Below are 15,104 nucleotides of genomic sequence, written 5' to 3' on the forward strand. Positions count from 1 at the left end.
GCAGAGCTGATGCTTACTGGGGAAGTGCATTCACCAGTGAAAAGGGATCAAAATAAAGCAGCTTCGGTTCTAAGTCGAAACTTCTAGTTTCAAGTGGGACAACGCGGAGATGGAAAGCAGAAAAAGCGAGCTCTGCCGTGTCCTCTCTCCCTCGAGAGGAGGGATGCCTGCCCTGCTCCAGGCATCCCCTGCTGCAGCAGTGTCAGCACGCTCTCCACGTAAGCGGGGAGCCAAGTCCCCCAGTATCAACCAGCCGGTGATTTTAGGTTTCTGCAGCTTCGGCTCCAGATGGAGAGGGGTGAAAGTGAGCCCAGGGTCAGGCCCAGCACGTTTGCCCTGACTGGAAGCAGAAACCAGGCGTTCCGCATTTCGTTCGAGCTACAGAGTAAGATCCTTCAGCGCAGCCTGTTCCAGACGCGTGATGTGCTCTGCAGAAATGAGACCGGGCATGCCTGCCAGGAGCCTTGAGGCGGACGCTCTCTCCTGTTTGCAAGGCTCTGCATCATCCCCTAGATCCAGCTGCGCCGTTGCCGGTGTTTATGGATTCACTGAGATGCGTCAAACCCCCCCGGCAGAGACACTGAACTGCACAGCCTGCCACAAGAGATTTACTGTGCCTTCAGCATATCGGGGGGGGACAGGAGGTGCACACACTCACACAAACACACTCACACTCATACTCTCACACGCGTGCGCGCGCGCAGCCCGAGGGAGGTAAGTCCAGCCCCCAGCAGCGGGGCCATCCTTCTGCTGCTGGATTTTTCCAGCTGGAGCATCTTGCCGGCTCTGCTGCAATTTATGGAAATTGATTTCTGACGTGCGGCTTTCTCTGCTACGACAGGGACCCACCGGCTGGGAGAGGGAGAGGGAGCTGCAGCCAGGGCAGGAGAAGAGAGGGAGAAGGAGAGGGAGAGGTGGGGAGCAGAGGGACACCAGGGGACTGGAGAGGACGGAGGGAGAAAAAGGCACAGAGGCACTTCAGAGATGGGTGAGTTGTAACTAAGACAGCAGGAAGAAAGGCAGAGAAAGAGAGAGGAGGAGAGCTGTGGGGAAGGGGAAGGAGCTCAGAGACTGAGTCGGCCTCAGGAGGGCAAACACCAGGAGACAAGTGCAGGGAACACCCCAGAATACCAAGAAGGACCTGTTCTGTCTGAACATTCACCATGAGCACAAGGAAGAGCTGCCCCCTGCCACTGGGGCAAGGAGACCGGGAGGAGAAGCAGAGCGAGGGTACTCCTGACCTGGAGCCACAGGAGTGCGAGGCGGACCTGAGGAACAAAGCTATTCTGCAACAGAAGAGGCGCCTTAAACAGGCCACCCAGTTCGTGCACAAGGACTCGGCTGACCTGCTGCCCCTGGACGGCTTGACAAGGCTTGGCACCTCCAAGGATCTGGTGAGTCCAGCGGGACCCAGTTTGGGAGGGGGTCCTCCTAATAGCCTTCATCCCAGTTGGGAACTGCTGCCAGGCTTTGTGAAAGGGTCACGGGTTCAGCAAAGATGAATCATAGAATCATAGAAAGTTTTGGGTCGGAAGGGACCCCTAGAGGTCATCTAGTCCAACCCCCCTGCTAGGAGCAGGTCAGGGCGAGGGGAAACAGTGAATTGCCCATTTTTGGTATCCATCTTCCCACGCATCCCCGTATGGACCAAACTCCTCGCAGAGGCAGGCAGACACGGACTGAAGGACTCCCTGGGATCCAAGCTTCCGCCCACCCCGTAGACAGATGTGTTCATCTGACACGTATGTTTCCATGTGGGATGCCTCTGAAAGCCCCCACGTAATCCTGCATGATCCAGCCCAAGAGCAGACTCCTTCCCAGACTCAGCAGGGAGGGAAGCACAGTTCCTGAAGCTCCAAGAGGCTTTATGTTTGACCCCGTCACCTTTTGCATTACTCTCTCCCCCCCCCAACTCTTTGGATTTCCATCGGGGCAAGTGCCAGGCAGGACCACAGCGGCAGCGGCCGGCACCCATGGGTAACTCCTCTGGGGAGGAGGCACGGGAGCGGGGCCTGCCGGTGTCTCTTGTGGAGACACGGAGCAGGAGGCATCAGGGAGGGGATCTGTTCCAGGGCCCTGGGCAGTCTGTGGTCTGGAGGGACCTCCCCAGGGCAGGGAGCAGTTTCCCAAGGGATCTCCTGCTGCCTCGGCCGCACGCATCTCCCCCTCGCTCGGGCAGTTTTGCTGTCTGATCGCTCCTCTCCGCTATGGGGTTTAACTGCCCAAGGATGCGGAGCTCTAAACCATTTTCCCAACAGAGGGCCTGGCTCTGGCCGGTGATGGGGGCACAGCCGCCTCTCCCAGCTGTGCCGGGGGGTGTTACGAAAGGCCTTGCCCCCCTCTGCAGAGGGAAGAAGCCCGGGCTTCCCTCTGTAGCCTCAGACCGTGGCAGCAACACCATGGATGCTCACGCGTGTGCATCTCCGCCAGCCGCTTCCCAGCTCCCCACGGCTGCTGGCAGCGAGGCGCAGGGGCACACACGGGCAGGGTCCCAGGCAGGCCCCATTTCCCTGAATGGCGGCTGTCCCCCTTGCTGAAGCCGCCCGCAGACGAGGGGTCAGCGCCATGCTCCGGTGCCGGGGCACCCTCCTGCTCCCACCACCCTCCCTGCGGCCGCCTCGGCTGCTGCCGAGACTCCCCGGCTCGGCAGGGCCCAGGGTGGCTCCCCGCAGTCACCCTGAGCTGTCTCTTCACACCCTGCCAGCCCTTCGCCAGAGCGTCCCTCTGGCCTGGGCACCATGGCTGCCTGAGGCGCCAGACGTGCGGTGACAGCGAGGAACGGGGCCTCTCCTCCCTGCGGGGAAGGGCGTCCGGCCGCACCAGAGCCCGCAGGGCCCCGCTCGGGCTGGCAGCACGGGCAGGCTGGCACGGGCCCTTCACGCCTTCAGGCACTCCTCCAGCCCTGTGCAGAACTCCGTCTGTGGTTCCCAAATTGACCGGGCTCCCTCCTGGAGGAGACGAACGCAGGGCTGAACACAAAGCAGCAGCAGGAAGCGCTGGAGCGGCTGATGTCGGAGAGAGCACAAAACACCCCAGAGTCCTATGGCACTTGCACTGGGAGGAGAGTTTAATTAATTCCCCCAAACGTGTCTCCACCGACAGTGCCAGAGACTCCAGCTGTGGCAGCCCCGCATGTCCTAAAATTAGAGCAAGGCCTCATGTCATTTGAAAAAAACTATGTTTTCTTGAACAGTCAAAGTCAGGCTGTTATTTCTTGCCACTCTTTTCTGTGTATTCTGGGTGTGCATTCAGCTTATGCAATGCATCCACAGAATCACCTCTGTCAAACCAGGGTCACCTACAGCAGGCTGCACAGGACGGTGCCCAGGTGGGTTTTGAATATCTCCAGAGAAGGAGACTCCACAACCTCCCTGGGCAGCCTGTTCCAGTGCTCCGTCACCCTCAGAGGGAAGAAGTTCTTCCTCATGTTCAGACGGAACTTCCTGTGCCTCACTTTGTGCCCATTGCCCCTTGTCCTGTCGCTGGGCACCACTGAAAAGAGTCTGGCCCCATCCCCCTGACACCCACCCTTCAGATATTTATAAGCATTTATAAGGTCCCCTCTCAGCCTTCTCTTCTTCAGGCTGAACAAGCCCAGCTCCCTCAGCCTTTCCTCATAGGAGAGAAGCTCCAGTCCCCTCATCATCTTCGTAACCCTCCACTGGACTCTCTCCAGTACCTTCACTGAGAGGGAAAGACTCCCATCGTGATTCAGGGACCTGTACGTCTGACCTCCAAACCATGCACATTGGTGGAATTCATGCTAGGATGACAAGAGAGACAACGGTCTCCACCGTCTCACTGGTGAAGCAGAAGGGAGGGAGGGCCCCAGGAGTCTGCTCTTAGGTCAGATAGATGCCTCCATGGCCCCAAAACTCAGCTTCTCCCCACCAGCGCTTGGCCTCTTCCCAGCCGGAGTGGCGAGAAGGAGACGAGGCAGCAGATGCGAAGGATCTGCTCTTTCTGTGGGAAGAGGGAAAGCTCCTTCGCATGCCGCGTTGTGGAGGAGACAGGAGGGAGGGTGGGAATGCGGAGACCGGCAGTCGGTTCCCTGCCCTTTTCCCACGGCCCCGCGGTCAGCGGGCAGCCAAACGGGCACTGTGCTGGGAGCATTCGGGGGGCGAAGCACGACGGCCAGCTGTGCTGCAGGGCTGCCCAGCAGGCTGGGAAAAGGCCAGGAACAGGGAGGTATTTTTACCTCGCTTTTTCAACGGCCGCAGTGTCTCTCATGCAGCGTGTGAACGATCTGGCTCCCGCCCCTTGAGGGATGGAGGACCAGAGGCACGAGGGACGCGGTGCCCTGCAAAGAGCGATGCGGAGTGCAACCAAAGAGCTGCAACAGCTTTCCTGCCCCAAACACTGGGCAGAACTGACCAGTTGGCGGGCTTCGAGCTGCGCTGGACGCATTTCCCCAGCCTCAGCCCTCTGACCAAGCACGAAGCTGGTCTAAAACACACACCCCACAGGGTTAACACAGCCCAACTCATTGGCGAGTTCGGTCTAATTCAGATTTTTGGCCTGCATGTTGATAAGATCCTACATGAAACTGCTGCGCCATCTGGAAGCTGATTTTTAACTTTTTTTTTTTTTGAGAAAGATAAAAGCAACGGTCTGTGCTGTGGCACATCAGCCCCTTCAGATTCATTGCCTTTCTTCACACAGGCGGTTGTTACTGAGAACACTGTTGTCAGCTCTGAGCAGCTGCTCTCCTGGAGAAGGGCCACGAGGCCGAGTGCACGGAGAAAGGACAAAGCTACCTCCAAGAGGCCCGCCTCACTGATGCTGCCCTTTCTTGATTCATTACCTCTGCAGGGACTGGAGGCACTGGATCAACGCTGGGCAGGCAAAAACTAGAGCATCACACCGATGACAAAGGGAACTTTCTTTCCAAAGCAGCACTTTCTGTGTGCGGATGCAATGTTGGGAGAAGAAGGTTTTCACAATTTTTCTTCCCTTTTGGTGCACCTCCCCTTCTTCCACCCAGAAGAAAGGAGATAGATAGAAATGAGATAGGAATATGAGGTACATGAGGTACGAAAGAGATACATGAGACAGGAATAAAGTTCCTTCAGCCATTGATCTGGCTGATAGCCCTCCCTTCTAGCTGTGGACAACACGGGGCTTCATAGATGCTCCCCCAATTAGGAAGGGAGTCAAAATGGTATCACTTCTGATGGAGGGGAGCAGAGACAGACCCTGAAGAACATTAGAAGCTAGTTTTAGTTTCCTATGAGGGGGAAGCTTCCTGCCTCACTACAAATAATTGCTCGTACACCTAAAATTTCTGAAGTCCTGCCTTCTTACCCACATGTACATCACACACATGCTGCATCCCTCATCCCCTCCCCCATTAGAAGGTGTGAGTGTGCCTGGTTGGATGTCAGCAGTCACCCACCACGTAGTATATTGCAGTACCTGAACAGGTATGAGACTGCCAAGTCTGAAGGAACAGAGATGTGTGGAGAGAGTATGTATCAGGCATGTTCTTTTCCAGCAATCGCATCCCAGAGACCTGCTGGTCACAGACAGCCCAACACTTCAACACCACCTCAGTGGCTACAGAAAAAATCTTGGGATTTAAAGAAAGTTTTTGGGGATAAACCTGTCTTTCACCAGGACAATCAGCTAGGTCCACAGCATTTGCAACCTGCTTCCCTGCGCTAGCAAACATCCTTGTCCTTAGCTCCATACTTAGCCAGGATTTCTCTTTCTTTGTGATGGAGACAGCAGCCACACAGTGTGGTCCAGCGGCGCCTCTTGGAAGGCAATCTGAACAAGCTGCGGGGCGAGACCAGGGTTCAGCCTGCACGAGTTCAATCTCCGCTGGCAAAAGACCAGGATGAAAAGATGGAAAAGGAAGAGGACAGGAGAAAAGAGACTTCACCCCTGCTAATACAGTGCCAGGTAAGGCAACAACACAGTGCTGCTGATTTCACAGTGCAGTGAGTCCCAGCTGCCCCGCTCCCGAGAGCCACGCTGAGTTACGAATTGCAAAGCCAGCTGCAGCTGGAGCCAGCAGATTTCCTGCATGGCCTCTCCTCGAGTCTGGATTCAGTTCTTGCAACAGAGAGAGGAAAGCCTTTCTGCCACATGCGTTCTAGTTGTCCATATTTGAAGATAAATTATCTTAATCACATCTCCTTCGTTCGGAGGCCAGCTTTCCCGTGACACGAGGTATTTCATAACTGCATAGAGAAGCAAGGAATGTCTCCGTATCACTTTCAGACAGGTGCCCCTGGTTGATTTACATTTACTGGATCCAGTCTGGTCCGATTCTCTCAGGTGTCAAAGGACCTCCTAAGAAAGTGGCTAACTGTGCTGTGAGTTAGTGCTGTTGCATTTCTTGATGGACACAGGATTTTTAGCTCCCTTTTCTTCTTATATCCTCTTATACAGCAGAACACACTCCTCCCTGGCCCCTGTAGGTAAGAAAAAACATCCAAAAGCTGTGCCCCATGAAAGAGGGCTGCATGGCTAGAGCTGCTCAGTAATACATTGATCTGAGACTCACCCAGATATAGACCTGGTATACAAAATCCCTTTTAAAGCTGTGTTTATTTCAATTGCCTGTCCTAAAGAACATCTCACGTGTTAAAGTCTACACTTCCAGCAAAAATACATACACCTTTGAAAATTCAGTTGGCACACTTAATTATCATATGAACACAGCCTGGCAGCAAGTTTCTGAAATGTTCAGATCGGGTCTCTCAGGACCATGCAGAGCCACTGTCGGGTTCGCTTTCCAGCCTTTACTGTTGCAGTCAGGCATTTCTTACCCTGGGTTTTAGACTCTGATGCGGCTGGGTGAGCACAACTACCCTTGGGAAAACTGATTAGTGGGATGAATGCCTCTCAGTGTAATTTCTTCAAACAGCTGGAGTCTTTTTCTGAGCAAATGAAGGTGTTTCTTCTTCTTTAATCACTGCCCTATATTGTTCTGTAAGAAGAAAGTCAACGATAAATGGTGGTTTTTTGCCGGGCATGTACATCGAACAAGGACAGGCATGCGTAGGTATCACATCCCGGGGCAGCAGCTAACTCAGCATCAGAGTCCACTACTGGTTCCCCTTCTGTGTTTCTGATGGACTGTATCCCAGCTGTCACACACATTACATTCTCCTTCATGGAGGAAGGTCAATGAACATCACAGTCAAGCAAATGGGTCTACTGCTGCACTTCATCTCCCTGAACTCAGTGCCTTCTGCATAGGCATTGCTCTCTTCTTCTGCCCTTCCCAAGAGGCAGTCACTGTTTGCCACACTTAATCTTCTTACATTGAAGGAAGGGAAGCTCTCCTCCCCCTCTTTTTAGTCTTGCTGCTTTTCATGTTCACATTTGTGAACTTCAAAAAGCTTCACCTGTAAATAACAGACCTATGGCAGTAAATAGCACTCAGGCTGCCAGTTCATTTTAACCAGAGAGGTGAGCTGGTACATTTTGGAGAACTGCCTGACTATGGTGTAGTTTTTGTTAGAAATGGAACACGACCCCAGTGAAGTCCCAGCTTTCTCAGAGCAGCTCCCGAGGAAAGATCATCCACCAGCATAAAGCTCGCATTTACACTCAGGCAAGTACGCTGAGAATTTCGAAGCGTTAAGAAATGCATCCCCTGACTAGTGACTGAACTTGGCTAGGAAATAAAGCTGAATACATGTAGATATCAGTGATACAGGGAGATTCAGGCAATAAGTAGTTTCACTCTAGCAGGTTATAGTTGCCCTGTACCTAAGGGCTTTTTAAGTTCCAGAGATCACAGAGAGACCTGGTCTATAACAGCTATGCTGCAGAGTCTCTCACCCTCCTATTTACTTCGGTGGGTTACTCACATGGTACTTTAGCAGAATTGCCCCTTTTTGTGGCAGTTTTTGCAAAGCACTTTGGAAAGCTTGCCATGACTGGCACCTGCATCATCAAATCGAGCTGTTATTTTTTTGGTGGGGCCTGTCTCTTGTTGACTTGGAAATAGATGCTGAAAGATTCAGCTGCTGTCAAAGGCTGCTTTTCCTCTGTACCAAAGCAACCTGGGACTAATCAATCCTGGTTGGTTAAAGCAGCTTCTTGGCTTTGGAACTGACATTATTTCAGAAAACAAAGCTCTTTATAAATGGTGATCCTTGCTGATTCCCCTCCCCACTTTCTCTTTCTTGGAAATCCCCATAACTGACTTTAGATAAAGACTAATGGTGGCTGGTAGTAACAGACTGAAAATTCTGAGGCAGAGATGAGAGCGGGTAATCTGATGAAAAGTCCTCTTTGTCCAAGGCTTGCAGTGCTTGTCAGCTGCCTGCGTACTCCTTGCCTAACCTGCACTGCATGTGTGGTATGCTGGACCGAGGACTCTCCTCGGGCTCCTCGTGAGTTCTCTGGGCAAAGAGTTAGGAGTATAACCGGGAGGTGGATAGCTTTTGTGAGGCTGCTTGAGCTGATAACTGTGCAGGGCTGTTTACCACTGAATGAGATGAAATGCTGATTTGTACAGAATAATCACTGTCCTGTTATATCCTAGCAAGCTTCTAACTTGCAATTTTCCCAGCCTGCTCTGACACAAAACTCATGAATCTGCCTAGTGATACAGTTTATTATTAGGTTTATTATCACAACAGTGCTAACAGCTCATGCACCTCAGGTCTGCCTGCTCCCAGAGTGATTCCTTAGCAATTGCTGTCTATCCATACTCCAGGCCTTCTGTTTCTGCAGAGCTGATACAATGCCTTTTCTGTAGCTGGGCAATGAACAGTTGGCCTCTGTGAGCCACAGGGACGGTTAACTCTTTCCCAGTAAGAATCCACGTCTGTGAGTGAGGAAGAGCTGATGCAGCTGGACAGCTGGCAGGTTGCAGTCTGGGCAGATGTGGTAGCGTACCTGACCTCACATTCATGGCTAACACACCCGCGTAGGTAGCGAGGGGGCACAGGGAAGCCTCTTCTGTGAAGCACAGCATAGCAGACGAGGAGGGAGATGCTTCGCGTGTGTCTGCACCTTGTGCTTTATCTGTGCCTCTTGCTTCGTCTGGCCACAATCCTTCCAGGCCGGGCTGATGTGTCAGCGAGGAGCAGACAGCACAGACATTTCAGAGCTCTAGAAGAGGAAGGGGAGGCATTTTGTCATAGAATCACAGAATGGTTTGGGTTGGAAGGGACGTTATAGATCATCTGGTTCCAACCCCCCTGCTGTGGGCAGGGATAAGGGACTGTCCTCTGGGTCCACTCAATTTCCAGGTTGTTTTCCCTCTAGAAGCCTGGGCTTTGTAGTACGAGCTTTTGCCACAAACAGCTGTTGTCACAAGGCAAGGTGGGATCTCTCCAGCTGGCCTTGGGGACCTCTATGGGCAGGCACCACTCCTAGTCCTAGTCCTGAATGCTTAAACTTGACATGCCAGGCAGCATGCAGCCATGGTGGCAATGTTTTCTCCTGAACAAGCAGAAGTTCTGCTAAAGTCAGGAGCTTCTAAATAGAGTGCTTTGCAGCTCTTCCCCTTCTGTGAGGATCTAGCACGCTCCCCCACTTGCTTAAAGCAGATTTGTGCCAAGAGGCAGGAGATGAATGAATGAAGGGCAGGAGAACGGATGCGCATTCTGGGAACAGGCAGCAGCTTCAGCTGGATCTCCTGCCAGCTTGGTCACGTGTGATCTGTATTACCATGGGATGGCAGTTCAAGCTGCTCCGCAACAAAATGGGACGGCTCATTTGTGAAGGAGCCGGGGGAATATTCCTGTATGAATGTGCGAAGAACAGCAGAGAGAGCTTCTGGGGGCTGGTTGCTCTGTGCTCTGACTCTCATGAATCTTCCAGCTGGTATCAGGTCAGCTAAATTTTATGTTCTCCCAACCTGTGACTTTGTAGTTCTGTGGCAATTTCCATACCATGTGCCAAGGAGCAGCCTTGGATTGCATGTAGACGGCTGTGTGGCTGAGACCACCAGAAGCACATGATATAATGGGGAAGGCACAGTGCTCGCAGCTAGAAGCTTGTGAGAGCTGTCATGGCTTTGCCTTTCCGAAAGTATTTAGCATTATATGCCTCACTTGGGTGTTGTAAGAAGTCACAAGTGTTTGCAGTCACACAGGATTGTTAATTAAATGGATATTAATCTTTATAAAGAAGACATGCTTTTTTACATTAAAGAAGAGAAAGTATAACAACCAAATTAAGATCTGTTGAAAATATGCATCTGTGCAGATTTTCTGTGTAGATACTGCTTGAGCACTGATCTCCTTGTTCCTGGATAAGGCCACACATGGTGAATGCTCATCCTTCCAAAACCACTGATGTTATTTAAATATACACCATATATACATATACGGGTCTTACGTGGTTCTTGGTGAACTCTGTAAAACAAAATAGGTTGAGATCTCTAGCTCCAGTGGTCTTGCAGTTCTTGAGAATTTCTCAACTAAATGGCCATTCTAGGAATATTGTCTATCTAAATGTTCAGAATGATGAAATTCTCTGCGCTAATGTACTGCAGATGCAATTTAGACCAGAGGAAGAGCTCTACAACAAAACAGACTTGAAGTTTCCAGCATGTGCTCTCTGAGGTTGCCGTGAGTGCAGTTAGCACTCAAGCTACTGTTGGTGGTGTGTCTGTTTGCAGCATTCCAGCATTTCTCACAGGAGGTGTTTTCTCCTTTCTCTTTACAGTAATTCACAAAAAGCACATTTTTGAAAATGAAATCTTGGAAATACTGGATGTAGCTCTCTGTGATGATTAACCCATGTAATTATCATAAACAGGTTTATGTAAGACATCAGGAAATCGAGACACTGAGACTCCACTGGTGCTGCACTTGGTCCCTGATGGTCGTGCTGATCTGCTTAAGGTGTTCAACGCATGTAAGCTCATCAGAAATGAGCTAAGGGTAGAAAAGCTGTGGGAAGTCTGTTGCTGCTTCTGCGTAGCTCATGGCACTGAGTGCCACAGTGGATGGAAGAGAAGGAACCGCAGATAAAGTACAAATGCTAGCAGGAGGAAAATGAGCATCCCAAGAGGGAAACTTTGAGGTTGGGTTTTTTTGGGTGTTGGTGCAAAACAGAGCCTTGAAGAACTAGGTTGTCAAGAATGGGTATGGTTAAGCACTACAGGTGGGTGCAATCCATATTTTGTAGATGGCAGTTACTCCATCTTTTCCAGTTCCTTTACTAAGTCCTGCTCCTCCTCTTTTTTTGAACATAACTCTTCTGCCCTTGACAACCCTATTTCTTCAGACCTCTACCATATATGAGGGTGGCTGTTACTTCAGCACCTCTGGCCTACCATTAAGGACCTCTGTGCAGAGGGGACAGAAAACAGAGAGCAACCACATCTCCTGTTCCCTGTCAAGTGCAGAGGTGAAGAAATGCAGGCGGCAAGGCACTGGGGATTGTTCCAGTGAGATCATGCAGAGGTGACTTGGGTGCAGGGCATCCAGTCTCTCCCTTTGCTAGATGACACTAGCTGTGAATACTGTAGTTGTAGCGTTCATGTCATATTTCCTTACAGAGCTGTCTAGGAACTTAATGTAAGCCCCACACAAAATAGACACCTCTTGATTAGGTTGTTTCTTGGATTCAAGAGTCACTTGGATGTGCCAGTTATCTTGGGAACTGCCCTAAATTCAAGCTGTTCTCAGGAATGCTTGTCCTGGGTGCTCCTGCTTCTCTCACAGCCTTTTCCCTCTGGAAACTGCTTAACTGAGGACAGATATCTAGCCCTGGAACATGGTTCCCTGTCACACCAGAAGAAATGAAGAATGGAAACCTACAAAGGCTGTAGCACATGCTTATATTCATTTAGAAGCTTTTGTCATATCAATTATTGCTCTGCTAATTATGTCCATGCAGGTTTTCTGAACAAATTCACTAGTTATGCATCACTTGACTGGAATACTGCGAAGTTAGTCGCTCGTAACAGATAAATGTCTGCTCAATCAAATACAAACTAAAGAGCACAAATTCAAGAAGAAGCCTTAGGCAGAGGTTTGCAGAGCACTTGGGAGACCACCATCATCTTGGATGAATCTCCTGCCTTCTGACTACTGCCTAAAACACATCTTTGGCTGTGTTGCTAATGAAGGTCTAAGGGATTGTCACACTGTTGGAGGAGTGGGTGTGCCGATTTTGAGCCCACAGTAATTATCTGTTGTTGTTTCTTCTAGTGCCAAGGTCAGGTATTGAAAGCGACTGTTAACACTGGGTGTCTACCAAATCTCATCTCCAAGAGCTGTTTAAACCAGCTGGGGTAAGTCTTTGCACAGTACCAAAGAAGGGGTGGCTAAAAGAAAACCTGTGACAAGAACGTAGGCACTCTTGATTCCCAGCCCCAGCAATAATTAGCAGCTTTGCATGGGCTGTTTAGGAGGAGATGCAGAGGGTGGGCTACAGGGCAAGGCACCAGGAGCACTGGCAAAGTTGTGTGCAGACCCCAGACCAGGAGGCAGAGCCATCTCACTCTGTCTGTGTGTACTGCAGGTCAGGAACCCAAAAGGACAGGGCCTTATAGTTTTGCTTGTGGGATCTGCCTCCAGACACGTTGTATGAAGGAGATTCCTCCTCTTGTGGGCCTGTTCCCGATGAGACCAAGAAGTACTGCCATCAGTGAGAAGTCCTGTTTTTCCTCCTCTTCCTCCACTTGAGGCAATAACACCTCTTGTGTCCCACAGGCTGGAAGAAGTGCCTGCCATGGACTGTGGAGACCTCTCTCCTCCCATCCCCAGCGTTGTTGGCCGAGTAGAACATATGGAGTTGCAATTTGGCCAGGAGACAGTGCTGTGTTCAGCACTGGTTGTAGGTGAGAGTGCCAGCCCCTCCTCCCCCCCAGTTTTCCTGTGCCCCTCTTGCCCTGCCAAAGGCATTGAAAAGGATCTCTGGGAAAAGCGTGATGCAGTGGGAGGCTGCTGATGTGGTCACCTCCACTGCTGGCCAAGATCATCATGCGCTGTGAATACCCTCAATGTAACCACAGCCAAAGGGCATAGGAAGACTACAGAGAAGACAGAAGATGTTGAAAATGGGGAGAAATTGAGGTGCTTTTTGATCTTAACACAGGCTATGGAAAATTCTTATTTCCTTCTAAAATGGACCTTTCTTAAAGTTATTCAGCTTGATTAGTCCTCTGGTGCCCTATGTTCTCCTATTGAATGGGTGCTTTTGTCTTTGGCTGGATGGAAGTCATCAGAGAAACCAACAGAGGGTACAGCTTATTCCCCGGAGCGTTTCTCTGTGTACTCATCTGCCTCTGCTGCAGGGAGCACCCTGGAAGAACCCAGCAGCCCCAGAGTGCTGAGTCTCCCTCAGCATCCTAAGGCAGGACCCTTTGAAGGAAGGAGCCGTAGCTGACAAGGTCAAGTCAGCAGACACTGGAGCACACCCAGAAAACAGCAGAAAGGCTGCATGTTCTGCATTTACATCAAGCTGTGCATATGCTGAAAACAACTTGGTTGTCTTTGTTTCCCCTGTTCTTTCTATTAGTCTTCCAGCTTTTCCCTATTGCCTTTATCCGTCTCCTCATCTTTGATGATTACTATTCATCTTCCAAGGCCTCCCTTGCTCCCTCTTTTCATGTCCATTCTTCCCACTTTCATAGTCATCTAGAAAGAGCTTCCTCCTCTTCCACACTCCAGCTCACTCTTCTTCCCTGGTTTCCCCTCTACTTGTTCTTGCCCTTCATGGGGAGACTGTATTAGTACCAGCACAGGTGAATTTAGCCAGTAGCACCTGTCCTTTTTGCTGGGATGTAGAAATGGCTGCCTGGAAAGAGCAGAATTGCTACATCTGTGCCTTACATCTCCCTGTGCACATAGTGCTCTTGCTTATGTGGTCATAAATAAATTATAAAATACAGCCACTGGTTACAGGGCAAGCAGGCATCTGGGAGACATGGGAGTGTTACTGATGTTACTGGTAGCTGCTGAATCCTGTAGACTCCAGGACCTGGGGATTCCTCCTTCCCTGCCACTGAAGTCCAGATGGAGGACTCTCAGACCCAGGAGGTCACTGTCACCCAGTCCAACGCATGTTCTTCGGGGCAGGTTCGGACAGCAGCAAGGCTGAACGTGTATTCCAGAGAGGCACATACAGAGAGCAGACAGATAAGGCCAGCCACACAGATGACCACACACAGAGCAGCACCTTTACCAGCACTCACATAAACACCAGCACAGATAGCCCAGTCCTGGTCCTCCTTGCTGGCTGACCAGGGTTGAAGTTCACTGGCAGAAGCTCATACATCCTCAGTCTCTAGATTCACAACCACATGCCTATTCACAGTCTTCGAATAAAAGCACAGCTTCTAGGTCTGTCTTACACCCATGTCTGGACCCTGAGCCCCTTACCTAACCACTGACCAAGACGTTGAGACTTTCCAGATGCAGGTTTCCTCCTACTCACTGGCTAGACCAGATTGAAGTTTGCTAGCTAATTATGTATATAAAACACAAGCATGTAGGATTAAATTCACTGGGGGAATATCAACACACCGAAGTCTTTCTAGTTAGTGGCATTTAGATCTCTTACACATATGCCCTGTCCTCGTCAGCTGCTGGCATATAAACCTAAGGCCCCTGTGACTCTGGTCAGAGCTGGTACCCAGAGCTCTCTTGCACGCTGATCTCTCCAGTTGCTGGCACCTAGACCCACAAGCTCTGTCACCCATAGCCCTTCTCCAGTTACTGGAACTTAGACCTTGCAGCACACACTGCAGTCCCTCCAGTTGCTGGCACCCAGGCGTACGAGCCCTGTGGCCTGTGCTCCCTCCCCCAGCTACTGTCACCCAGACTTCTCTAGCAGACCGGTCTCTCTAGTTGCTGGCACCTCTGAGCTACATCCCCTTCTCCAGTTGCTGACACAGAGCTATGAGCCCTGTGGCCTGCAGTCCCTTTGGTTACCGGCACCTCTCTTGCATGCCAGTCCCTCCGGTCACTGACATCTAGAGCTGTTTGCCCTTTAACCTGGGCATCTTCTGCACTTCTTGACACTTAAGACTTGCAGCAGTCACATGTAGGACAGAGAGGTTACATGGAAAAAATTACTTAATACAACTATTTAATATCGGACAGATTGTGGGCATCAGGTGCAGGGTTTGGTCAGACAAGTGAACTGACCAACAGCCTGCTTGCATGTGACTGGCC

At 50.8% G+C, this 15,104-nt stretch overlaps 1 protein-coding gene across 3 annotated transcripts in view; it reads left to right on the forward strand.

Moving 5' to 3' along the window:
* Positions 1–15,104, forward strand: part of NRIP2 (nuclear receptor interacting protein 2) — a 22,261-nt gene continuing 7,157 nt past the window's right edge. For 2 of the 3 annotated variants that reach the window (XR_012766012.1, XM_009937851.2), the window contains exons 1-4: positions 3–1,394; positions 5,728–5,904; positions 12,135–12,217; positions 12,639–12,766. Coding sequence is in view for 2 of the 3 variants with exons in the window: in XM_009937851.2 (XP_009936153.2) it covers positions 1,164–1,394; positions 5,728–5,904; positions 12,135–12,217; positions 12,639–12,766 (619 nt within the window). In the remaining variant the exon portion in view is untranslated. Of the gene's footprint in view, positions 1,395–5,727; positions 5,905–12,134; positions 12,218–12,638; positions 12,767–15,104 lie in introns of all 3 variants that reach the window. The other variant, XM_075441060.1, reaches the window with a different exon arrangement.

The sequence above is a fragment of the Opisthocomus hoazin genome, chromosome 1 (genome assembly GCF_030867145.1).
Source record: "Opisthocomus hoazin isolate bOpiHoa1 chromosome 1, bOpiHoa1.hap1, whole genome shotgun sequence".
Classification (NCBI taxonomy): domain Eukaryota; kingdom Metazoa; phylum Chordata; class Aves; order Opisthocomiformes; family Opisthocomidae; genus Opisthocomus; species Opisthocomus hoazin.